Source organism: Orcinus orca, chromosome 2 (assembly GCF_937001465.1).
Source record: "Orcinus orca chromosome 2, mOrcOrc1.1, whole genome shotgun sequence".
NCBI lineage: Eukaryota > Metazoa > Chordata > Mammalia > Artiodactyla > Delphinidae > Orcinus > Orcinus orca.
Genome location: NC_064560.1, coordinates 82,781,510 through 82,808,583, shown reverse-complemented (window position 1 = coordinate 82,808,583; position 27,074 = coordinate 82,781,510). Strand labels below are relative to the sequence as shown.

At 37.6% G+C, this 27,074-nt stretch overlaps 1 protein-coding gene across 1 annotated transcript in view; it reads left to right on the top strand.

The window, feature by feature from the left end:
- Positions 1 to 1,414: 1,414 nt before the first annotated feature.
- Positions 1,415 to 27,074, top strand: part of ETFA (electron transfer flavoprotein subunit alpha) — an 85,483-nt gene continuing 59,823 nt past the window's right edge. The window contains exons 1-8 of the mRNA XM_004276349.4: positions 1,415 to 1,577; positions 15,082 to 15,228; positions 17,470 to 17,551; positions 17,645 to 17,727; positions 22,317 to 22,416; positions 23,513 to 23,623; positions 24,263 to 24,364; positions 25,608 to 25,676. Coding sequence (XP_004276397.1) covers positions 1,539 to 1,577; positions 15,082 to 15,228; positions 17,470 to 17,551; positions 17,645 to 17,727; positions 22,317 to 22,416; positions 23,513 to 23,623; positions 24,263 to 24,364; positions 25,608 to 25,676 — 733 coding nt within the window. The 5' untranslated portion in view covers positions 1,415 to 1,538. The remainder of the gene's footprint in view (positions 1,578 to 15,081; positions 15,229 to 17,469; positions 17,552 to 17,644; positions 17,728 to 22,316; positions 22,417 to 23,512; positions 23,624 to 24,262; positions 24,365 to 25,607; positions 25,677 to 27,074) is intronic.

Sequence of the window (27,074 nt, the reverse complement as noted above, 5' to 3'; positions counted from 1 at the left end):
AGTTACTGGGGGGAGGAAAGTCCAAGCTGAAATGTCAAGAATGAATAAGTATTAAACAGTTGAAGGAGTAAAGGGGAGAGGAAGGGGGAAGAGAGTGGGGAGGCAGAAGGAATAGGGCGTTGGAGGATGTGAAGGAAATTCTGTATGGCCATGGGAGATGGAAAGGGGGTAAAAGAGCAAGGAAGAGATCAGCTCACACAGGGCTTATACATCACGTTAAGGGGTTTGCATTTTATCCTAAAATCAATGGGCAGCCATTGAAGTGTATTATTCAACAGGGGAGTAACATCACCAGTTTGCTCTTTTGAAAGAGCCCTTCGGTTGCAGTGGGAGATGGATTGAAGACTGGAAACTGGGAGAAGAGTAAAGAAGCAACTGCAGCAGTGCAAACACAGAGCGTGGTAGAGAGTCCTGGATGGATTTGGGAGCTGTTCTGGGAGTGGAATCGCTAGAATTTAGTGACTCATAGGATAGGGAAGAAAGGAAGAAACAAGTCAAGTATGACCCCCAGGTTTTTGGCTTGAGCAGCTGGGTGGAGGTGGAAAGCATTCCCTGTGAAAGGGCATACAGGAGGAGAATAAAGTCTGGAAGGGAACGCCCAGTCAGTTGTGGATATGGGGGTCTGAGGTGTTGAGGAACATCCTGAGGAGATGCCCAGTAGGCAGGTGGATAAGCTGATCCAAAGGTCAGAAGAGATTTGGCAGTCAAGAGCACTGAAGGCAGGGTGTGGGTGGGCCTGTCCTGGGATAGGAAGAGTGGGGAGAGAAGAGGGCTAGGGTGGGGCCGCATGTTACTCCCCCATTCAAGACCTTTCCCAATCTGCTTCCTTCTACAGGCAGCACACAGCATCCTGCCCCTTGTCCTTGGACCTTCCTGTCATGTTCCTTCCCTGTTTGTGCTCCGGAGGTTCCTCCTTCTAGAACCCAGCTCAAATATCACCAATTCCAGGAATCCCTCCTCCCATAATAGTAATGATAGGTTTACTCGTATGTTTCCTCCAGAGTTTGGTGAGGTCAACATTTTATGCATACTTTTATTATATTCCCCTGACCTGGAAAATGTATTTAGCACATTGCAGGGGTTAACATTGATATCCGTGAGCAAATGAACAGGCAGAAGAATGATTAGAGTGAGAGAGGTGAACTTCGTCCAGAGGTCTGGGAAGCCAGGACAGTGACGTCATCAGCTCAGTGGGAAAGTTCAGTCTAACAAGCGTTGCACACTGGGGCTGGCAGACAGTCTGGGCTACGGTCAGCGGCAGTTGGACCGCTTTGCCCGTGCCTTTCTTTAGCCTGGCTTCCCCCTACGTCTCCTAGTTAAAAGCCTCACCTTTGCCCCACTCCCAAGTCCAGCCCCTAACTTTCCGCCGGCCCCATTGGCTGCGCGACCGCCCAGTGGGCAGGCAGAAACCGCGGGCTTGCTCTCCTCGCCGGGGAGTCTGCTCTCGTTCCCGAGTCTCGCGAGCGTTACGGTAACTCGCGGAGGCGGTGCAGTTGGGTACGTTCACGGCTAGTGTGAAGCGAACGGGTGCCGTGACCATGTTCCGAGCGGTGGCTCCTGGGCAGTTCCGGCGGGCGGTGAGTCCGGGAGGGAAGGGTCGAGCCCGGTGACGGTCCAGCCTCGATCTGCTGTCCCTGTGAAGGTCTGGGCGAAGGTCACCGCCACCCCCGGACCTGACTGGCCCTCGCGCTGGCAGGCCCAGCCCGGCCTGGGGCTCGGGCTCAAAGTTCTGGGGCCTGCCCTTGCCTCCTTTCGGGCCGCCAGGTGGGGGTCGAGGTCAGAGGTCAGAGTACTGAACCTGCGCTCCCGCTGCCCCTCCTCTTCCCCGTCTTCTTCCCAGCCCCTCTCCCAGCCTCCAGCACTGACAGGCCGCCGGTTTCTCCACCTTTGACGGGGAGCGAGCAGCTGAGTCCCCGGGGAATCTTTACCCGAGGGAGGAAAATGTCGCCGCCGGCATGTCCTCTTGGAAAAAGTTTAAAACCTGAATTCAGCTTGGAAGGTGACGTTTCTGGAAGAATTAAACATTTTCCCTGGATGCATTGCGGCTCTTCGAATCCACTCACTGTCAAGTGCTGGGCCGAGCGAGGGGCAATGTGGTTTTGGAAACCTGCTCTGCTCTCTGGCTAATGGGGCAGTGCTGCGTTTAGGTGATTGTGCTGACAGCTGTAGCCAATTTTGAAAGGCAGGCGTCTTTTTACTGCAAGCTGACCTGCTTTTAAACCAGCAGATTGCTGGTTAAATAGCTAGGGAACGATATTGGTAGCGGTAAGTTTTTGATGCTTTCATTAGTTACAAATCATGAGTTTACCACATTTTGCTATTGTGAGAAAGACTGATAGAAAATATGTGTTTTCCTAATGCTATGGGACAGTAGTATTTGGAGATTGACCAATTACAAGTCAAGTAACAATTTATATTGTAGATTCTGTAGATATTCTGATGGTTAAGTGACAAGATTGCTAAACTTGGGTCAGAAACTTTCCTGACATTTTGTACTTTTTCTACAGTTTTTCTTGTGCATGCATGTTTTCATACCCACCGCTGGGATTTTCTCCCTGAAACATAGTTGGCAGTATTTCTAGATATCTGTAGGCCCTTTTCTTATGTATTCTTGTTCCCTTAAAAAAAAAAATCCCAACCCTGCCCCCCCCCATACGCTCAAAGTTCAAACCCACATCCTTCAGGTCAGTGTTCAGTCTTCCCCAGAAATTTTCCTCAGATGACTCAGACATAAACAAGTTAAAGTCATGGATTTGGGAAAGTTCCAGGTATCAGAGCCAGATTCTTACCTATACAGTAATTGGAAGATAGTTATGTGGACAGGTTAGAAGTCTGGCATAAGTGAAATAGTTGTGGAGGGGGAATTTAGGACTCAGTTATTTTGTAGCACTAACAGAAAAAAATGGAATGACTAGCTTAAGTCATTATAAACACTGCCAATATACATAGGCAGTATTTCCAAATCTTTGCTGTGGTTTGCCAAAGACTTTGACCTTGACTTTATTTTCAGAGTTTGAAGTCATGCTTAGAGTAGCTCCTCTAAAGTCATTAAGAACATTTGAGAGATTTGAATTTCAAGGGTATAGGAAAACAGCGGGAACACTTGTAAAATGGATACATAAATACACATACATATTTAACTTTAAAAATTTAGATATTTCAAGCTTACAGAAAAGTTGCAAGAATAGTACAAAGAATTCTCAAAACCCTTTGCTGAGTTTCACCGGCTATTAACAGTTTGGCACATTTGCCTTCTCTCTCCTCATATATACATATTATTTTTCTGATATAATATGTATGTTGCAGACATGCTCTATACTAAATAATTCAGTATATGTTCTATGAACAAGGAGGTTCATCTTTCATTATCACAGTATAATTGGCAAAATCAGCAAGTTTAACAATGATACAATACTATGATCTGTAGATATTACTCAGGTATTACCAATTGTTACTCATTTGTAGCAGTATTTTTTTATTGTTGTTTTTTAGTTGAAGTATAGTTGATTTACAGTGTGTTAATTTCTGCAGTACAGCAAAGTGATTTATTTATATATGTGTGTGTGTACACATTCTTTTTTATATTCTTTTCCATTATGGTTTATCTCAGGATACTGAATACAGTTCCCTGTGCTCTACAATAGGACCTTGTTGTTTATCCATTCTCTATGTAATAGTTTGCATCTGTAGCAGTATTTCTTATTCTGGTCTAGGACACTCTGGGATCATGCCTTGCATTTAGTTCTCATGTCTCTTCAGTCTTTGTTAGAAAACTCCTCAGCCTTTCTTTGGCTTTGATGGCATTGACATTTTTGAAGAGTACAGGCCTTCTATTTTGTTGACTGTCCCCCGATTTAGGTTTGTCTGGTGTTTCCTCTGATTAGTTTCAGGTTATGTACTGGCAGGAGTATCACAGAAGTGATATTGTGTTCTCAGTGCATCATATTAGGAGGCTCATAATGTTGGTTTATCCCATTATTGGTGATGTTAATTACTTGGCTAAAGTGTTCAGCAGGTTTCTGCACTATCAAATTACTATTTATCTGTTAACTAATTTGTGGAGAGATACATTGAAACGATGTAACTCTTCTGTTTCTCATCAGACTTCCACCCATTAGTCTTATCTGTTGATTCTTGCCTGAGAAATGAGTACTGTGATGTAAAATAGCGATTTTTCTAATTTCATCATTCCTTCTACTTTTTAAAAAATTAATCAATTTTATTTTATTTTTGGCTGCGTTGGGTCTTCGTTGCTGCACGTGGTCTTTCTCTAGTTGTGGCGAGCGGGCGCTGCTCTTCGTTTTCATGAGCGGGCTTCTCATTGCGGTGGCTTCTCTTGTTGCAGAGCTTGGGCTCTAGGCGTGCGGGCTTCAGTAGTTGTGGCACGTGGGCTAAGTAGTTGTGGCTCGTGGGCTCTAGAGCGCAGGCTCAGTAGTCGTGGCGCACGGGCTTAGTTGCTCCACGGCATGTGGGATCTTCCCAGACAAGGGCTCAAACCTGCGTCCCCTGTGTTGGCAGGCGGATTCTTAACCACTGCGCCACCAGAGAAGTCCATTCCTTCTACTTTTATTAGCTTTGTATAATTATAAGAAAGAACATTTTCTTCTTGCTTATTGATGTATTTATTTATGGACTCGTGGATCCTTACTTCATTCAGTAGGTTACTTCATCCATTACTACTCTTAAATGTTTTGGTGCTCAAGTTGTCCCAGATTTCTAAAGTGCAAGTCCCTCAGTCTGGCTCCTGTTTACTTATATTTATGATACCGTAAAGTCAAAGTGAGTTATCTGAATCCCCACTCTTGCAATTTAAATAAATTGTTCTGTAGCTAACCATGAGTAAATTCAGGAAGATATGTTTCTACAAAACCACATTTTTAATAATAGATTTATCTATTAAAAGATTAAAAAGATTAAACTGTTAACATCATAATGTGAATATAGCTAACACTATTAAACTGTACATTTAAAAATGGTTAAGACGGTAAATTTATTGCAACTAGTGAAAATAAAAGAGATACCTTAAACTGTTAGAATGTAAGTTAAATGACTCGCATTTGGTATCTAAATTCCATTTTCATTTTGATTTATCTGTGGCCTTGAGCAAAGTCTCTTGGTGAGGGGGAGTGGTCCTCAGTGTTATCTGTTAATGAAAGTGTTTTCCATCTGGGGAACACAATAAGAGGAAAATAGGTAGTTAACATTCTTGCAGGGTTATTGATTTGAATTATTAGTATTATTTTATTCATTTACATTTGAAATTGATTTGTTGACTAAGATACCAAAGAGATGTTTTACATGGAGAGTGAAGCAACACTTTTCAAGGTTATTTGAGTCTTCCTGTTACTATATTCATTGCCAGACAGGAGGCATATCTACCTTGATTCAGAAGCTATGAAACTGGTATGAAGGAACATGACATTTTTCAGAGTCCACGGTCTATCATTGATGAATGAGATTGAACTCTGTAATTCACATGCAAATTTTAATTTCTTTTGAAAGAAGAAAGCCAAGTTTGATGTGGTACTAAAACATTTATTGCATAAGGGGAATTCCGTAAAATTATGCTTCCTGCCAACGTGTCTACTTAAGGGTCTTGTCTGTTTTTAAAGTGAAGTAAATTGACTGTGTTTTTAATAATATAATCAATGTCATATGACATTTCTAGTCATGATTAAAAGCTATCATATTTTATTACTAAGGAGGTTAAAGTACAGAAATGTAATATACGTTTTTAAATTACAAAATATATGTTAAAATAGGGATGGGTAACTTTAATTATATATTTATCTTTTTCAGTAGAAGTTGGAAAGATTTTATAGTTTGTTCCTGCTTTTTAATTTTTGAGTTAAGCAAAACGACCCCCACACCCTTACCATTACCCCACTTAGTTTTCAAAGGTGGGGGAGGTAGGTTAAACTTATTCTTAACTACTTTAGGTTTTGAGTGGGTTTGTACAGTAGGGAGTTAGAGTCCAACTTTTTTTTTCCTTCTAACACCTGTGGTAGTTTACTACCTGAACATACAGTTAAAGGCACAGCAGGAGCACCTGAGCAGTGAATCTCCTTTGTTGCTCCTAAAAACACTGAAAAGCAAAAACAGTGTCAAAACTGTTAAGGTTGAATAAGAGAAGGACCAAAATGTGTTCACTGGACTTAGCTATCCCAGGTTGTTGGTGACTTTGAAGAGACTGGATTCAGTGTTGTAGTGGAAGTGAAAGCTGGTTTGCTGTGAGTAAAGGAGAAAGAGTGAGGTGAGGCAGCAGAGTTTATGCTTAAGGACGTTGTTTTCAAGAAGTCTGGCTCTGAAAGGGTGGAGAGAGGATGATGACCCCTTTAATCCTATCTTCAAGAATACTGTCTCATTAAGGCCAGTCAACTTAACAAGGGTATGTGGCAGGTATGCAGAAGAAAACTTCACATTTTACTGATGGGAACTAAGTCTACTTAGTAGTCTAGATAAGTTCTGTAAAAGTATGATGGGGTATTTCTTTAGTGATTTAGCAAGTTTGCGTACTGTCCTTGGTAGATACACATATTAACTGCTTAGATAATTAAGTTATCAATGAGAGAAAAACAGTTGCTTTTTTAGTTTTTGATCATTTAGGGGGAAACTTTTCAGTTAGTCGCTAAACATTCATTGAATGCCCACTATGTGTCACGCTCAAAGATAGATACTGAGTTCACAGTGGAGGATGAGACAGACCTAATCCCTGCCCACATGGTGCAAACAGACTGGGAGAGACAAATATTGAACACATTATTTTAAGTGTGATCATTGTGACAGAAAGGTGTATAGGGTGTTTGGGGAATATGTAATTGGGGAGAGCATTAATCTAGTTAGGGGGCTAGAGAAACCTGTGAAATTACTTTGTAAACTAAGGTGCTTTACAACTGTTGTTATTGGCTGATGAAGTAATAGTAAGGGTGAAGGATTTTCTTTAGATAAGAAGGCCACTTCATTTTTGAGTTTTGGCTATCTTAAATCACCTGTTTACCATTGTTTTAATTCTGTACATATTGTATGTGTTCTTATTTGATCATATCTTGCTTTTTTTTAAAACATGGCGTTATTTCCAGGGTTGAATTAGAAATAAAAGAATGCGTCAGTCATGTTAGTTTGATTATTCTTAAAAAAACCCCAAAAAACCACCCAAAGTCTGTGGCCCCCTTGCTTCAGTTCTGGACAACTCTGAAGGGCCATCCTAGTGCCAGGGTTCCTTGTGAGATCAGCCGAGAGCTTTGTAGTGACTGCACTGCAATATTGCAGTTCAGCTTCTTCCACCGCCCAGTTCTATTTCCTTGATGCCTCCTGAGTGTCGTTCTCAAGAGTACTCCCCAATAAACTTCTTGCACACCCACACACACAAAAGGAAGATCTAAGTGTAAGGTGGCAACAAACATTTATAATCCTTAAGCATTCACTGTATGTAATTAAATAACTTCTTACCTGTGAATCTGGAATGGTCCTAGCTATGTTCATTCTCAGGAGAATCAAGAAAACAGTTATTCGCATCATTTTCTGTGGTTCAAATGAATAACCTTGAGGAGTAACTAATCTAGAGTCTTAAAATTGTTTTTTTTTATAGCTCAGTGTATAAAGTAGAAGTTTAAAAGGATGTTTTTGAAGCAACAGATTTTTTAAAAATAGACTTTATTTTTTGGAGCAGTTTTAGGTTCATAGCAAAATTGAGCAGAAAGTACAGAGCATTCCCATATTACCCCTTTTTCCCTCCCTCACTATCAGCGTCCTGCACCAGAGTGGTACATTTGTTACAATTGAAAAACCTACAGTGACACATCATTATCATCCAAAATCCATAGTTTACGTTAGTGTTCACTCTTGGTGTTATACATTCTATGGGTTTTGACAAATGTACGGTGATAAGTATCCACTGTTATAGGATACAGAATAGTTTAATTGCCCTAAAATCCTCTGTGCTCTTCCCTTTCCCTGCCAACCTCTGGCAACTACTGATCTTTTTCCTGTCTCCATAGCTCTTCCTTTCCAGCACGTCACATTGGTCAAACCGTATAGTATGTAGCATTTTCAGACTGTCTTCTTTCACTTAGTAATATGCATTTACAGTTCCTCCATGCCTTTTCATGGTCTGATGGCTCTTTTTTTTATTTTAAAGTATTGACTAGTACTCCATTTGCTGAGTGGTACCACAGTTTATCCATTCACCTACTGAAGGACTTTTTTTTTTTTAATTAAGTAGGTTGCACTGGACCTTAGTTGTGGCTGATGGGCTTCTTAGTTGCGGCTTGAGGGCTCCTTCATTGTGGCTCGAGGGCTCCTTAGTTGTGGCTTGAGGGCTCCTTAGTTGCAGCAGTCAGGCTCCTTAGTTGCGGCTTGCGGACTCCTTAGCTGTGGCATGTGAAATTTTAGTTGTGGCATGCATGTGGGATCTAGTTCCCTGACTAGGGATCAAACCTGGGCCCCCATGTTGGGAGTGCGGAGTCTTAACCACTGTGCCACCAGGGAAGTCCCCTGAAGGACGTTTTGATTGCTACTAAGTTTTGGCAATTATGAATAAAGCTTTCATAGATATCCGTTTGCAGGTTTTTGTGTGGACGTAAGTTTTGTTTTGGCCATACCACACAGCATGTGGGATCTTAGTTCCCTGACCAGGGATGGAACCCATCCCCCTACAGTGGAAGTCCAGAAGAGTCTTAACCGCTGGACCACCAGGGAAGTCCCATTGTGTGGATGTAAGTTTTCAACTCATTTGGGTAAATACCAAAGAGTGTGACTGCTGGATTGTATGGCAAGAGTATGTTTAGTTTTGTGAGAAAACGCCAAACTGTCTTCCAAAGTGGCTGTACCATTTTGAATTTACACCAGAGTTCCCATTACTTCATATCCTCACCAACATTTGGTGTTGTCAGTGTTTTGGATTTTCACCATTCTAATAGATGTGTAGTGGTATCTCATTCTTGTTTTAATTTGCAGTTCCCTAATGACATATGATGTAGAGCATCTTTACGTGTGCTTATTTACCGTCTGTATATTTTCTTTGGTGAGGTGTCTATTCAGAACTTTTGCCCATATTTAAATCAGTTTGTTTCTTATTGTTGACTTTTAAGAGTTCTTTGTGTATTTTAGATAACAGTCCTTTATCAGATATTTTTTTTTTTGCAAATATTTTCTCCCAATCTGTGGCTTGTTATCCTTTTGATGAAGAAGTTTTTAGAAGCAATTTTCAACTCATTTATTAGACATCTACTCTGTGCTAGACATTGAAGTAGAAGCTGGGGTTGTAGCGGTAAGAAGACCAGACATGACCTCTGTACTCAAAATCAAGAAGGGAAGACAAAGTAATCAGGTGCGTGTGGTCAAGTGCTGTAATGAAGTCGATTCAGGGTACTGTGTTGGTGCTAGGAAAGTTAACCAGTTGGAGGAGATCCAGGAAGCTTTCATGCTAACTTTTATTGAGCATTTATTATGTTCCAGGAACTATCCCAAGAGCTTTATTTTACAATTACTAATTTAATCCTTCCCAACAACTCTGAGATTATTACTGTTGTTATCATCATCTACATTTTATGATCTGGGAACTGAGGCACAAAGAAGTAACGGTGGAGGTGGGATTTAAACCCAGGCAGGAATTCCCTGGCTGTCCAGTGGATCAGACTCTGCACTTTCACTGCCCGGACCCAGGATTGATCATTGGTTGGGGAACTAAGATCCTGCAGGCCGCACAGTGCAGCCAGAGAATTTAAAAACAAAAACAAAAAACAAGAACAGGCAGGGGAGCTCTAGAGCCTGTACTCTTTACCACAGCACTGTACTAAAGTTTCTTGGAGGGGTTGGCATTTAAGCAGAAAATCTAAGGGTGATTGGAAGCTAATCCGGTAATAGAGGAAGAGGTCCTTAAGTCAGAGGGAACAATGTGAGGACAGGCTAAAGGTCAGAAAGAGCAGGGCAAGTTCAAGTATCCAAAAGTAAGTTATAAATAGAGCAAAAGATATATGGCTAGGGAGGTAGATCAGGCCATAGAATAAATGCCTGGTAAGCCAATCTAAGGAGTCTAGTTTACCATATCCTAAGGAGGCAGGAAGCAGTTGACTTGTTTGAGCAGGAGAATAACGTTGGATTTTTATCATTGAAAGATCACTGAGAGAAATGGATTGGAGGGGAGCAAAGTTGGTTTGGGAGTCAGTTGGAGTAATAAGAGAGGGTTAATGGCCTGCACTAGGTAGTGGAATTAAAGATGGAGAGAAGTGAGTGGAGTTAGGATATACTGTATTTAGAAGGAAGAATTGTTACAGCTTTAGTGGTTGATTGGCTGTGAGAGTTGAGGAAAAAACCCAGATATGACTCTCAGATCATGGTTTGGGCAACTTGTTAGGGGATGGTGCATCCCCTGAAGAACTCCAGAGAAGCAGTATGGGAGGGGGCTGGAGGATCAAGGGAAAGATGAGTTAAGATTTGGATTTGCTGAGTTGGTGAGTGATTGATGAGACAAGTTAAGCAATTGGATATGCAGGTGTAACCTAATTATATAGGTCTAGCACTTAGGAGAGAGATTTGATACCTCTATCTCTGTCTGTATATCTGTCATTTTTATATAGATGATAAATTATTAATTAAGCAATGGGAGTAAGAATGGACTAGTCAGTAATTTCAAACATTTTGAGAGAAGAAGTAAGCATGAAAAGTATTTGTTGGTAATTTTGGTGAGTGCAGAAGCCAGGATACAAGTACAGTAGTTGAGGTGTGTATGGGAGATGAGGAATTAGCTGGAGTGAAAGGTGGGATAATGGATTTTTAATTTTGGGTTTCATTAAAATTGGGAGAGCTTCAAACACGTTTTAAAGTTGACGGGAAGGAGCCCAGGAAAAGGGAGAGGTGGGAGAGGTTGGAAACGTTACTGAGAGGTGATTACAGAATGAAGTGTTTGACTAGATTTGAGAGGATGGAATCCAGAGTCCAGATGAAGGGATCAGATCCAGGAGGAAGGACCTGCAGCAGCTTCTACTGTGATAGAGTAGGGGTGGGAATTTCTGTGTTGGATATCAGGAAGGGGAAGCAGTTCTCTTCTGATGGCTTCAGTTTTCATTGCAAAGTAAGAAGCGAGGCTTTCTTCTGAGAGTAAGGAGCAGACTATGTTGGCAGTTTGAAAAATGTCAGAAGGGGATATTGGAAATAGTTGCTGTGGAGAGTGAGTGAGAGTGCCAACAAGGATGTCATAGTAACATTGCCAGGCAGAGGGCCCAGATAAGGTTGATGACCAAGAATATATGGTGGCACTGGTCTGCATGAATTAATTTGAATTTAAGTAGCAGTGTTTTGAAGAGATTGAGATTCTTTTCTGAGCAGCTCTCTTACTGATTTCAATAGTTACCTTCAGATGTTTAAGATTTGGCTCCTTTTTTCCCCATAAAAGAGAGGACCCTAAAGTCTACAGATGCAATGAATGGGTCATAAGATAATGAAATGACTTTCATTTAAAAACCTTTTCAGTAATGGGACCTGTATTTTTTTTTTTTGCGGTACGCGGGCCTCTCACTATTGTGGCCTGTCCTGTTGCGGAGCACAGGCTCTGGATGCGCAGGCTCAGCGGCCATGGTTCATGGGCCCAGTCGCTCTGCGGCATGTGGGATCTTCCCGGACCGGGGCACAAACCCGTGTCCCCTGCATCGGCAGGCGGACTCTCAACCACTGCGCCACCAGGGAAGCCCGGGACCTGTATTTTTTGTATCTTTTGTGATATTCTATACCACTTCTATTTAAAATAGGATTTTAGGGTTACAGAATTCTTAGAGCTGGAAAAGAGGCCTTTGATATCATCTTTTTGTTTCTTTTTGACCAGTGCTATTTTTTTTTTTAACAAGAGAATATTTGCTAAGTGAAACATTACAGGAATGACCCATATATAAAACAGCTAAAAATGATGGTGCTTTGATGAGAGCTGGTAATTAAAAACCCCAAATCTGGAGTCCAACTACCTGGACTTTAACCTGGGTCTGTTTCTTAGCTATGTAGCCACTAAGCTCCAATTCCCTCATCTGTAAACTCAGGATAATAATGGTACCTACATCATAGAGGTTTCTTGAATTTTAAATACGATTTTATCTTAGTACAGGGCTCTATAATATTAGTTTGGTTAATTTGGTTAAAGCAAAGCTGGGGACCATTCTGGCAGCCCTACCTGCCTGGTTCTCACTTTATTCTATGCGGTCGTTCCTGAGGTGCCTCCCTGGATGGAGTATAGTCTGAAAACCATTGATCTAGTTTGTCTCCTTCAATTTGAAGATGAAGAAACTGGGCTCTGGAGTGAGGAATAACATTTTAAAGGTCACAGACCAGTTTCTTCTGCTGTAGGCTACACATAGCTGTTATTGCTGAATTAAGCTACATAACCATGTTTAGATGCTTGCAGCTTCTCTTTAGGTGGTATCTGAGAAATAGAAGATGGAACATTGAATTAGGAGAAAGCGTAGTATTAAAAAAACTATAAAGGAGTCAATTGATAAAGTAATATGGAGTGCCTTATGATATATGTAGTACTTAGTAAAGATTGATCAGATAGACGGACTGAGTAGTTTCTTATGTATATTCTTTTGTTGTTTATTCTTATAAATTTAATTTTGAATAGTCTTTTAGAAAGAATATGCAGTGATCCCTTGGAAGTTCTAAAAGGCTTGACAATTCCTTAGGACACTACCTAATTTATCTTATGTTAGAACTATAATTTATAGCAAATATGGGCCTTTTGCCACCAAATCTTGGATTTATTCTTTAAATGGTGATGAAAAGCTCATAATTTTTATGGCAAATGATGTGTGAAGCATAATCAAAAATATGGTGTCTGATATATATTGGTAATAAATAGTTTGTTACTGGCAATTCTTGTGAAATGTGATTTAAATCATAAATTATGCCATTGGGTCCTAATTACAAAGTTCTTTACAAGATATTGTGCTCTTCTGATTAAAAAAGAAGTACCGTATAATTCTACAGATGTATATTGGAAACAATATTGTTCTAGACTATGGGGATACAAAAGTGAACAGGCATGGTGTTTGTCTTCTAAGAACTTTCATGCCATCCCAGGAATTGTGAATTGTTGTGAATTGCTACAACTTTTCTGGAGAACAGTTTGCGTCAATCAGTATTAAAAGCCTTGAAAATGTGTCTATCTCTTGATCTAACACTCCTAGGAATTTGTCATAAGAAGAGAATCTTAAGAAGTGCATAAAGATTTCTAACCTTAACCGTAAAGAATTTTACCTCTCGTGAGAAGGCAATTTTTTTTATCGTAAAAAAGGAAAAGTTATACAAACAGTGACTTGATTTGGCAAAAACAAAAGTCTAATTTTCTCCCCTTTTCTTGCTCCCTTTGAGTGAACAGAAAGGGAGGAAAAAAGACAAGAAATGCTATCCACTGATACACAATGCAGCAATTTCTTCCTCTGGCATATTCTTCAGTGCTGTCCTCTTCCTCTTTCCATTCTCATTCTGTGGCTCTGGAAGCATTTCTGCCCCTGAAGGCTTGCCTTGGAGTCTCTGGCCCCCAGCTCTGGGATTAGGTTCATCAAGGATAGAGGGGGTTTAGGGGGCTGAGGAGAAGGAAGGGGTTGCAGTGGTAGAAGTAGGAGGCTTAGAGGAAGAAGGGCCTATTTTGTTGAAGGTTGCACAGAATCTGACTTAGTAATCCGTGGAAGCAGAACAGGTAGAGTAACTTGGCTAAGTTTCAGCCAAAAAGGTCTTACTGGACTAAAAGGAACTCTTATCTGTTGAGGATAAGTGCAGAGCTTTGGCTATGAGGATGCTCGTCTCTGCATTGTTTATAATAATAAAAAATTACTAATAACCCAAATGATTATGGAAACTAGTTGAACTGATATGCTCATATATTAATAAAAAGGTGAAGAATATAGCAATTGGTATATACAATAGAGTAAACAAAAAAATATGTATTTTGTCAGTTTAGTTGTGCAACCAGCCTTATAGTCCTGTATGTACCTGGCTTTCCTTCATTCATACCCTCTTTGTAAATTTCAAGCTCTCGGTACATTTTACACCCTGCTTTGTTCACTCCAACTCCAGATCTGAAGATTATTGCTGAATTTAAAGCCACAGAACCATGACATTTGATCATCAGTGCCCCTTTTTCTCATTTCTCATTGCCGTTTTCCACAAGGATAGTTCCAAAATTTTCTCCTTTCCTCGTGCCTGTGGTATGCTTCCTTATCCTTTCACATGGTAGGAATACCTAAACTTCCTTCCATTCTTCCTCTTGATTCTCTGCTTCATGATTGGCAGCTGCCAACATTTTGGCTCTCTTCATTAATTGAAAACTTATAATTGTATGTGAACAAGTCTTATAATTGTATGTGAACAAGTCTTAATTTCTCTTGAAAACTTTGAGTGCAGGGACCATTCTTGTTCATCTTTGTGTTTCTGGTGTTTGAAATTATTTCAAATGACCATGAACTATTGGTGGTCTCTTGATAGTCCACAGTAGCTATGGATGGTTATTAGTTGGTTCCAAGATACTGTCCAAAAGCTTCTTTTTTGAAGTTGGAAGCATATTTGAACAATTGAAACTTTAGCAAAATTGCTGTGTAGTATTGTATTTTAAAGGCAGATTTACATTATCAGTTATTTTGGTATTCATTTTGCCTGAAGCAACAGAACTTTAGTAATTGATTTCATAATCATTATTTCTAGATATACTGTACTGTTTAGCAGTATTGCTGCAAGTGAATGTAATTGGTAGTAGTTGATTCCCAGTTTGATGGTTAATGTGTTCTAAGGATTTTAAATTTAGATACATTTATTAGTTTGTTATTGAACATGGATTAGTGGGAAAGTTGCTTGGAAATAATAAAAATTTTTTTTCTAACAGTAGAATACTAATTTGTATTCTCTGTTTTTATTAGGTAAGACTATCAGTAATAGAGTGATAGACACAGCCCAAATTTTTGCTACTGAGCAAGTATTTTATAAATACATTTATAAAACTGAATATTGCATACAGTTTTCTTTAAAGCACACATGCTTACCAATTAGAGTAAAAATAAAGTTTGTATTACAACATTCTTTTCCTTTTTTTCTTTCTCTTTTTAGGCCTCATTGCTACGATTTCAGAGTACCCTGGTAATAGCTGAGCATGCAAATGATACCCTAGCACCCATTACATTAAATACCATCACTGCAGCCAATCGTCTTGGAGGTGAAGTGTCCTGTTTAGTAGCTGGAACCAAATGTGACAAGGTGAGAAATTTTTAAGGTCAACCATAGCAAATATAATCTCCATCAAGAGACAGGGAAAGATGGAGACAGAGAATTATGCTGAGGACTGTAACCCAAACTGGTCTCTGATCCTCATTAAATGCTGAATGTCACAACCGTTACTACGTGTGAAAAAAGGAACTAAAAGGTTTGCTCACCAGGCATTTTATCTTTTGAAATGAGGTAGAATACTTAATTTAGTTCCACTGGCACCATCATGTACCATCAGGTACCAAGTAGAGTGATAATATTTGAGTCCCCTTAGAGGTTAATAGCTGATCCCTTTTTGTATTGATGAATATGCTTGCTAATTGCTTTTAATTCCTGTAAGTGGTAAATCTGGAAAAAGTATCATGCGTGTTAATTTTTAATTGGTGTAAGAATTCAAATGTAAGTATTATGCTTTCTAAACTATAGCTGCTACTAAAAGGTGTTCTTCATTTTGGTTGTTGTTGAAATAAGACAGTGACAGCTTTGTAAACTAACCCCCTGGAAAGGAGCTCTAATGTGGTATGCAGAGTCTGTACCTGTGGGCTGTAGTGTAGTTGAAATTGTGCTTCAATTAAGCTTACCCAGCTTGAGCCGCCCGTTCCCTCTCACTATACAGGAGTTGCCAGTTGTATAGCTGGGGGCTTGGACCTCAGAGGAAGAAATCCCTAATAGAGCATGTTTCTTTTTAGAGGATTTAATTTATTTTTTATTAAATGGCATTGTTGCAGAGCATGTGATATAATGCAGGTTCAGAATGTTCGTGTTGCTTCTGTCCATATTCTTATGTGAAATTGGTATCTTAAAAGAATGTATTCAAACAGGTTTGCGGTTATGTGGATTTCTTTACCAAAATCCTGCTAACACTTGTTGAATTTTATATAGTTATTAACCACAATGTATGATGATATAGCTAAGCTATCTTTTTGGTTGCCCTACTTTCAGATATACTAGTTCTGGATTTGATTATTTATTTTGCTGTGATTTTAAATAATTATTCTAATATGACTTAAAAATATTTGATGCTATTTTATTTACATTATTTTGAGAAAGATCAAAGCAAATCATCTTTTCTTCAGTTACAATTTTATTGTCGTGTCACATTTTAATCTTAAAGAAAAACAATCAGTACCTGTATATAGAGACTCTGTTAATAGCCTAGGCGTATTTCAGTTTTATATTGTTTTCTGTAGCTATCATAAACAGCAAGTGACTCTTCTGTGTAGTGCCTGAAGTTTTTGCTGGTTTTTTCTTTTTTTTTTAAAAAAAGATGGTTTTGATAGTACAAGATTGTCTTCCAGTGAACACTTGATTCAGAAGAGGTGCTTTTGCACTGCATTCTTTCTTCAGTGAATATTGTTACAATCTTACCCTCCATCAAGGGGGAGGGGACAGGAGGCACAGCATTTTATGCCTACACCTCAGTGAATCAGCATGGAGGTAAACAAGAAGACAGTAGACCATAATATGATTACCATGTTTCTCCTAAAGCAGAAACTAGTTATGCTGTAATTAAAGAGATTTAAAAGAAGGAATTCTAATTGTCTTCTGTATACAGGAAGTCTGAGTGGTCAAAAAGCTTATCCAGAACCCCATCCTGATTCTGAACAGAAGAAATGAGGATTTCACATACAAAATATTTTGCTTCATCATAGATAAATATATGTCAGTGAGTAGGAACTCAGTGGTTCACAGGGGACTGTTATATAAGATTTTCTTTATTGCCCAGATTCACTCACTAATTTTAAAATCAGCAGAAATTATTATTGCCAGATAAAGTGCAGTAGTCTGTATACCAATGTGGTTAACTCCTGTTCTTTAGCTCTAGGAACCCTGAGTCTGAAGTGTATTGGCTGTGTTGTTATTGTGAAAGAATCTAACTGTTGCTTCATTTTCACCATTTCTAAAATGATGAATTTACATTTGCACTGAGTGAAAGGAAAGAGCACAATGTACAACAAAATTTGAGTAGGCAGCTGTGTTGATTTTGGTTTATCAATTAGTACTTCTCTTTTTCAAGGCAGGAATTTTTGTTTAAGGTCAGTGGACAGTAAGATCAATTGGCTTAAGATTTTCTTTGTTAAATAATTTTTTAATTTCTCAAATAGTCCTTTTTCCCATAAGAACAGTTTTTACAGTTGGCCATTAAGATTTTATGCTCTGTTGATAATTGTAGTGGTGGATCTATCAGTATCTTTCTGTTAGATGGATAATTGAAAACTCTTTTATTCATAGGTGGCACAAGATCTCTGCAAAGTAACAGGTGTAGCAAAAGTTCTGGTGGCTCAGCATGATGTGTACAAAGGCCTCCTTCCAGGTGAGTTTTTCCAGTAGAAATAAATAAGTTTATGAATTTATGAAATAAATAAAATACTATGAAATGTGTTTATCAAATGTGTTTAATTCTCAGAGGAACTGACACCATTGATTTTGGCAACTCAGAAGCAGTTTAATTACACACACATCTGCGCTGGAGCATCTGCCTTTGGAAAGGTGAGAAGATTGAGACTGGAATCTGATGTCACTACTTGGAAGCATTAGATTTCATTGTGCTGAAAATGTACAACAGACTTTGTTTAGATAGCTAATCCTGGCTTTCAGAATTAATGTGATAGTTTTGCTAAAATTTATTCTTTCAAGATTTTGTTATAATTTCTGTGAAAATGCTATCTCCAGGCTTTCCATTTTGTCACAGAGACAACTCTGTTCTTTCAAGATTTTGTCATAATTTATTAGAATGCCTCTTCCAGATTTTCAGATTTTGTTATGGAGAAAAACTCTATTTAAAAAAAAATCATTTTTCTTTAAAAACAATGTTGAACTTTCTCATTGTGTGAATGTCATTTGTATTAGTAACCCATCATAAGAGATGGCTTTGTTTGGGTGACTGATGGATATTTAGAAAGGCCAAATTTATCTACTTGGGGGATTTGGGAAGGGCTGTGTGGTGGCTGAAGACATCCTTAGGGTAGAGAAAGGTGTAATCTGATCATGTGCATTGTGATATGTCTGAAGAAAGAATGTGCTATGAGATGGGTCGTGGTCTGCATGAAGTTTAAAAAAAGGGAGGGGGAATGTAGGGGGAGCCCAAGAGAAGGAATTTGTCAGTGGGTCTTTCTTGCTCTCCCTGTGACCATGGGTATTATTCTAGCTCCCTTTTCTTTTATCCCATTCTTAATAAGCTGCAGCTTGTAGCTTTTATTTTTACCTTTAAAGATGGTAAATTAAGTTGTACACGAATACATTCTTATTATAAAAGATGCATACAGTAAAGCAGCATGCAGAGCAAGGTATCACAATTCCCCTTTCTTATTCCCAGCTCTCTTCCCTCTTCCAAAGTACTGGTGTTAACAGTTGTACATTCTTTTAAGCCTTTTCCTGTGGATTTTCAAATTATAATAAATGTACTTTTTTTTTTTTTTTTTTTTTTTTACTTCTAGAATGTGATAGTATAGCATGAATTGTTTTGTGACTGGTGGTTTTCACTTAGGAGTATATCTTGAAAATATTTGCTCATAATGTGTCTATCTCATTTTTTAAATGGCTGCATAATATTTCATAGTTAGCCAAGGATGGACAGTTAGGTTGTTTCTAATTTTTTGTATTTATAAACTTTGCTGTGAAGAAACGTCCTTGTATATACCTTTGTATACATGGGCTGGTATTTATTTAGAACAGAGTTCTAGAAGTGAAATAGCTGGGTCAAGACTACGTGCTTTTAAAATTTTGATGTATATTGCTAAATTGCTCTCATGAAAGGATGCCTCAGTTTGCACTCCACCAGTTGCATAGCTTGCCAACACTTGCTATTGTACATTTTAACATTTCCCCCAATCTGATGTGTGAAAAATATATCTTTAAAAATTTTGCATTTCTCTGATTGATAGTGAGATCAAATATCTTTTCATATAGTTATCAGTCATTTAAATTTCTTTTTTGAATTGTCTTGATTTGACTTTTTTTCCTTTTACATTCACAATTGTAATTGATTTTTAAATATGAGTTTGGGGAATAAGATATAAGCTCTTTCATCAGCTAACCATGTCTAGTGGTAATAGCAGTGAGTTCCCAATACATTGATCCCTTTTCTTGCAAAATGAATAGTGTTTGTGAATATTTATATGTAGTGCAATATTGCTTCTAGACGTGAATCACTGCAAACATGTAGGGATCTTGCACTGTCACCCATGTGAATTGCTCTAGTTTGTTTTTAAGCTCAGAATTATCACTTTGAATTCATTAAATTTTTTCTTTTAAGATTAGTAGAATTTCTGGGCAATAACAGAATTTGTAATCTACAATGTAAGTACATGAGTTTAATGAATAATTGTTCTTTTACTAATAACAGTGTGACAACAATTAGGTTGTCACATTGCAGACTATCATAAGTTTTCCCATTTTTGTGTGGGGTTTGGTAATTGCTAAGTAAGATGGTTCTATATATATGATATATGACTCTGGGCTAGTCATTTACCTTCCTGAAATCTGTTTTCTGATATGTAAAATGATGCGGTTTGGCCAAGTGATGTCTATGATCTACCAACTAGAAATGTTAAAATGGAATGGGTTTTTTCTATGGCAGGTTTCACTTCCCTTGGAAATGATTAAGTCAGAGGCTTGACATCCAGCTCCTGTACTTTGGATTGTTGTACATGAGCATTGAACTAAAAGATCTTTATGGACCATTCCATCTCTGAGAGTTTGGTTCTGTGTTGGGTGATTTAAACAATTTCGTGAGTCTGAGTTTCTGTGATGACAGTTTACCTAAAAGATTGTTAAACCAAGAAGGGGTGTTTGTTGTATCTGATTAGCTAGATTTTAATACTCTAGCCTTGATTGCTATGTTGTGGCATATGGAAGTTTTGAGAACAAAGGTCACATAATAGTAGCTGTTGCTGCAGCCTCTGAATGGATTTGGAATGAGGAAGAGTCCATCAGATTAAGCTAAACAATTGGCTGTATAACAGTTCTTCACCAATTGTGTTTTCAAGATACCACACCTTTGTACTGGTATGCTAGAGTTTAAAAATCTGTCATCTTTTTGTGCATCAAAAGAGAACTGTGTTAGTTATTGCCTCTCCTTCCCTGAAACCATGTGGTTGAGCCTGTTGGATAGTGTAGAAATAGATCTGTTTACCATCCATCCTCTCAGGACATTCAGACAGAAGATCAGACCTGGAAAAACATGTGCCTTTAAGTACTGTGGTAAATTTTTTTCAAGAAGTGCTAAAATAAACCAAGGGATAATAGAAGTACAAAGTATATTAAATTTCAAGTTTAGAAAGTTCTAAAACTTTAAAAAGAAGCACGGTCTGCGTATCATAAAATTTGTAAGAGAATCTGCTCAGCCAGGTAACAATATTCCAGCAGTATTTCCTGAACAATTTAAAGAAGGTGGCTCAGGAAAAAGAGTTACTTACTGAAGTAGGCTTTAAATGCTGACAAATTTGGTTTGTTTTAAAAGCACGTGTCTTCTAAACCTCTTATTTATCAAGTTAGAGCTATGTTTAATGGAATTTTAATTATTTTCCCAAGCCTTTTATTTCCTATGAAATCTTAATTTTTTCTAATTGTGGATTTATAAACTACAGTACTTTTCAGTAGCTCTTTTATCATGGTTGAAAGGGGATTACTATATAACATAGGTAGCAATAGATTGAAAATTAGAAAATCTTTATAGATTTTCAGATGCAACAGGAGGAAATTTGATTCAGGCTTTTAACACTTGTTAGCATCAATTTATGTAGAACTGCTTATTAGATACGGGGCAGAGACACAAGAAGCAGAAGACACACAACCTCTGTTCTCAGGGTGCTTTATAAATTTAGTTGAGGGTCATATAGTATGTATATTAAAAAGTATTTTAAAACAAAATACACGTTAGTGCCAATTAAATAGTATAATTGTACATGCGTGCAAGAGGATGAAGAATAAAGGAGTGATTAGAGGATAATCCTGAGAGAATTCTTAGAGGAACAGAGAGTTTGGGGATGGAGTGAGGAGAGGAGCTTGAGTACTGTCATAATGAAAGTTTGCCTGCTAGAGGTAGTATCATGTGCTGAGTTTAGGAGATGCCATGGAGTAAGCTCTCTGTAGAAAGTAGTGTACAATTCACCTTTTCTATTTATGTGATCAAAGCAACACTTCACTTTTAAAATTACACGTAGATGGTGTCATCATCTAAGAGAACCTCTGAGTCTAGAAAGCATGGATATTCATTCTTCACTAACTGATTCTGTTTTAGAGCCTGAGAGTCAGAGAAATTTAGAGTAGAAGCATAGAGATTCTCTTCCTCTCTTTGTGAGGTGAAGTAACTAAGGCCTGGGAATATTGTGGCTTGCCCAATGGTCCCTGCTAGTGGGAGCAAAGTTACCACATGTATCTATTCCAAAGATGTTATATGCATATACAAGGAAAAGCACATACATTAATTTTTGTTGAGATATATTGTGTGTGTGTGTGTGTGTATATATATATATATAGAGAGAGAGAGAGAGAGAGAGAGAGAGGCATTGTGCTTTACTTTTCTCATTTTTTAAAATTATATGGATGAACTATAATTTATAAACCTATCCCCTATTGATGGACACTTAGGTTAGTTTTGGTCTTTTTAAATGCAACATCACTTTTTAAAAAGGTGAAAATGTCTGCTTTGAAATTTTTTGTTTCATGTACATTAAATAAACATATACAAGTATGTTCTTTCTCAGTATTTGAGAATTTTACTACTACTCTAAATATTTTTCTATATTATCTAAATTCAGTAGTCTATAACTGTCACACTTCATAAATGATGATCATTAAAGCAAATATCGTATCTCATAATTCAGCATACTGAGTTAAGGTAATTTATTGCTATAAAACTCTTAATGTAGTTAGAGTAATCATCGACTCTTACTTATGCTCAAAGACTATCCAAAAAGTTGTGCTTGAAATTGTGGTATGTCTAAAGATGCATGTGAAATACAAAAGATACAAATTAAAATTTCTACAGAATTTCCATTTAGAGAATGTTATTGCTTATACTTTATAGCCATCCATCAGCATGTATGTGTGTAACTCACTACTTATTTTGCTTTTAGAACCTTTTGCCCAGAATAGCAGCCAAACTTGATGTTGCCCCTATTTCTGACATCATTGCAATCAAATCACCTGACACATTTGTGAGAACCATTTATGCAGGTAAGTACCCAAGGAAAATAATTAATCAGTATGTTAAATTTTTGAAAACTTTAAAAGCAGAGATTAATCTTGAAGATAGGATTTTGAAATATGGACCATCTTAAAGATTTCTGAGGAAAATCTTAGTCTTAGAATTGCTGCTGGACCATGACATGACATTCTCTCTGGTAAATCTGGAACACACTTCTTTCCTTCCTAATCATTCAGTGTACAGAGTGAGATTTTTCCAGTGATCAATAAAAATTAGATTTACTATTTAGTATATTTTGTAAGTGGCACCTGGAAAAGAAAATATTCTATTTTTTTTAAGTAGTATTTTCTTTTTTTTTAAACATCTTTATTGTAAAGTAGTATTTTCAGTCTTCTTTGCTGCTTTTACTTCATTTCCATCTGCATTACGATATTCATTTTGGTATCTCTTTAGTTGATCTTTTGGTAAGCATGCTGGTCTCTAGTGGGGCTGGAGAAGGCAGTGAACTCTTTGTTCTTTCTGATTGAAGTTGTGTGTTTCAGTATAAATGGGCAATTCTCAAATCAGATCTTTCATCGTTAGTAGTGTTTAAAGGAAAATATTTGGTCATAGTTTAGGTCACTCTTAATGTGATTGCTAATCCATAAGAAATGTTTCAAATCCTTTAAAAGTCTTGATGCATCACACTTCCTGTCCTTTATGCCTGATCATGTTTTCACTTATTTTCCTCCCTTAGCAAGGCATAGTAGCTTCGTTCTTAGTAAGTTGTTGCAGCTCGTGTTGTTGAGTTACTGATTATGTTGTTTTTGGAGAAGGAAGCTTTTGTTTATATTCCTTTTAGGAAGAGTGTACCTGATTAGTGTGACTGCCTTTTCCAGTTTGTTTCTTCCACGCAGGTCAGCACTTGTTCTATTTTTAAAGACATCCAAGGTTATACAGAGAGCCACTGATATGTAGCCACTGTGTGTAGTCCTTTATCCTATACTTAGTAAAGGTAGAAAACAAGTAACTGGTCTACAGTTATTTCTTCCTTCTCTTTGTGAAGTAAATTCTGAACCTCAAAGGAATATTTGGGAGGTTTTTTGCCTTTCATGGTGGTTTTTTAAAAATAAATGTGTATTACAGGAAATGCTTTATGTACAGTGAAGTGTGATGAGAAAGTGAAGGTGTTTTCTGTCCGAGGAACATCTTTTGAAGCTGCAGCAACAAGTGGAGGTAGTGCCAGCTCAGAAAAGGGTGAGTGTTCCTTTGAATTTGTTTGTATTTATTTCAGTTTTTTAGTTTTTAGCTCAGAGATTATGTTAGAATAAGAGAAGGCTTCTAGTTAAATTTCTAATGCAGAGTGTTTGAGACCTCAGTCTAAATATTATTCCCAAGTTTATACAAAAATAAGAAATATTTATATCATTTTTGGTCCTCGGATATTTGCTTTGGTGTACATCAAAAGGGTAGGGGGGGCATTAAGATTAATCCATTATGTTGATGTAAAGATTTTTTACTCCCCTCTCACTGTTGCCTGTTATAATAGAGATTCAATATAATGGAATAATGTAATAATAGTAAACTTATGGAAGGTGTTATACTTTAACATATACAGTATCTTGTTGAACCCCATAGAGAGAGGCTTATTCTAGTTTTATAGCTAGACTCAGAGAGTTAAATGACTTCTCAATGAGCTAATGAGGTGAAGGCTGGAATCTAGTTGTCTTTCATAAAATCAGAGAGAATGAAATTAGTGGCATAAAAAATTCACAGTAACTAACAAAGTTAAATTTCCTGGAATTAATTCTTTGTGTATTTCTCTGAAAAAATTATTTTTTACTGTAGAACTTGAATTCATGCTCTATGTTTTGTTATATGTATCAATATATGCAGCATCAAGTGCTTCCCCAGTGGGGATATCAGAATGGCTTGACCAGAAATTAACAAAAAGCGATCGACCAGAGCTAACAGGTGCCAAAGTGGTGGTATCTGGTGGTAAGTGGAATATTGTAATTTATTAATTTTAAAAAATGATGTAAACTTAAAATACTTTGCTTTTATTAGTACTCATTTTAGAGGAGCACAGGTGTTTTTTCAAATGTAAGAAGTAGGTAAGTTGCAAATATTAGTCCCATTTTACCGATTAGGAAAATGAAATCATGAGTTTAATACACAGTTTGGACTTTCTGTTGCAAATCTGTGTCATTGGCACCAGGGGGAGCATGGTACAAATCTCTCAACTCCATAGCTTTGTCTTTTTGACTGACTTCTGTGTTATTCAGAAGAGTATGGTTGACTTCTGAAATCACAGAAAGAACTGGTTGGAATCTCAGGGCTGTGTTGTGTGATTCCCACCTTTCACTCTACTTTGAAAGACCTCCAGTGCAGTCCAGGTCTCGCTGTGTTGTGTGATTCCCACCCTTCACTCTTCTTTGAAAGACCTCCAGTGCAGTCCAGGTCTCTATGGATAACTCTTTGAAAGTTTTTTCACATTTAGTATCAAAGCTGTTAATATTGCACAAGACTTGCTTCTTTTTGTATGTCATGTTTCTTACTTAAAAAAAAAAAAAAAGACCAAGAAACAAACAAAAAGGCCCACATTTTATAGCCTGCTGGCTTTTTAAAAAAATAACTGCTGTGATTTAAAAATCTTCCCAAACTAAACATCAAATGAAATAATTAAGCTTCCATACAGCCTCCTGTTGCAAGTGGCATTGAGAGGAAATAATTATTTAATATTTCAAAAAAGGTATATCTGACTAGTTTATTCACTTATTTTTTTAAGAAATGTTTATTGGGTATATGTTCTCTGCCAGGCCCATTGCAAAGTGCTGAAGAAACAAAGAGGAAAAGGCAGATTGTTCTTGCTGTTAAGGAGTTGAAAGTCTAGTGGAATGACTTCCATGAAAATAACTTCTTTCAGTTGTTCAGCTAAGTATTGCTAAATATAGCAGTGACCAAGATAGGTAAGGATCTTGTATTGAAAGAGTTTTTCTTCTAGTGGGGAAGACTGATTTTAAAGACTGATTATACCATTAGTTAACCAGTTAGTTAATTACAGTAGTGTTGAATGCTTTATAGGAGAAGTACAGGAGTATCATGGGAGAACTCAGGAAAGGCTTTATAGAGGAGATGGTAGTTGTGTAATATGAAGATTCATTCATGTATACGAAGTTCAAAATTTTTATGGAATGGAGTTTATATTTGCTCAATTTTTTTTTTCATCTTTTTAAATGAGGTCGGGGTTTGAAGAGTGGAGAGAACTTTAAATTGTTGTACGATTTGGCAGATCAACTACACGCTGCAGGTAAAGTTACTTTCCTTAGTAGAAAAATGTTCCCATTTCGTTGGAAATATTTTTTCTTCATTGTTTCTTTTGTATATAAGTCATTCAAAGCTGCAGATTTTTTGCTTTCTCTGGTTTTCAACTTTTCTCTCTGAAACAGTTTTTCTTAGTCTCCAAGTAAATGGTGTAGCGTTCAGTGGAGAGAGGTTGTCTATGTTCTTTTTTATTATTTATATGACACACTTAACATTTGCCACATTTTAGTAGTTTTTTCCATTAAAAAAAATTAAATGTGAGCTTCATCGCCTACTTCAGATTCAGGAATGCCTTATTTTTCCCTTTATTGGTGGTCTAACATAAATCTCTCATACAAGTAGAAACTAACATTTAACATTATTTTTTAAATTTATAGGGAAGAGACATCTTGTTATTAAAAGTATATTGAGAATGGAATGATGTTTTTTGAAAAATAAGAAAACTAAAAATATTTTAGTTTTTAATTATACAACCATTACATGAATATGTTCTTCTTTTTATAAAAATATCTGTTTTGTTCTCCCCCTTTTGAGAGTTTTGTGTATAACTTTCTAAGCTTTTCCTGTGCTTCTTTATTACCTAATATGTGTACCCATAGAAACAGTTATGGTTTTGTCTGAATAAAGGCAGGATATCGACTCTTTATAATCAGATGGTGGTATTTGACTGAGGATATTTCATTCATGCATTCATTCACTGAACAAATATTTATCAAGTGTCCGCCATTTGGCAGGCACTATTTTAGGAGCTAAGCGAAAGCAATGAACAAAATAAGCGAAATTATTCTCTCACAGCTCTAGAGGCCACAGGTGTGTTGACATCAAGGTGTTGGCAGAGCCACACTCCCTCTGGGGGTGAATCTGTTTGTTTCCAGTTACCAGAGGCTGCCTTGGCATCCCTGGGCTTATGGCCGCATCACTCTAGTTTCTGCCTCTGTCCTCATATTACTTTCTTCTCTCTGTATCTGTTTCATATCTCCTTCTGTGTCCTTCTTACAAGGATACTGTGATGACATTTAGAACCCACCTAGATAATTCAGGATAAGTGCCTTCTCCCAAGATCCTTAATTTTTTATCCTATCTGCTGTCATACAGGTAATATTCACAGGTTCTGGGTATTAGAAAGTGACTATATCTTTGGAGAGGCCATTTTTCTGCCTACTACAGACAGTAAACACAATAAATTAGTAAATAATATAGTGTGTTAGAGGGTAGTAAATGCTATGAAAATAATAGAACAGGAAAAGGAGAAGGAGGAGGATTGGAGGGGGAGGATTGCAGGTTTAAATAAGCTGGTCAGAGTATGCCTTAATGAGGAGACATCCGAATAAAGGTTTGAAGAAGGTAAGGAAGCAAGTCATGAGGAAATCTGAGAGAGAGTGTT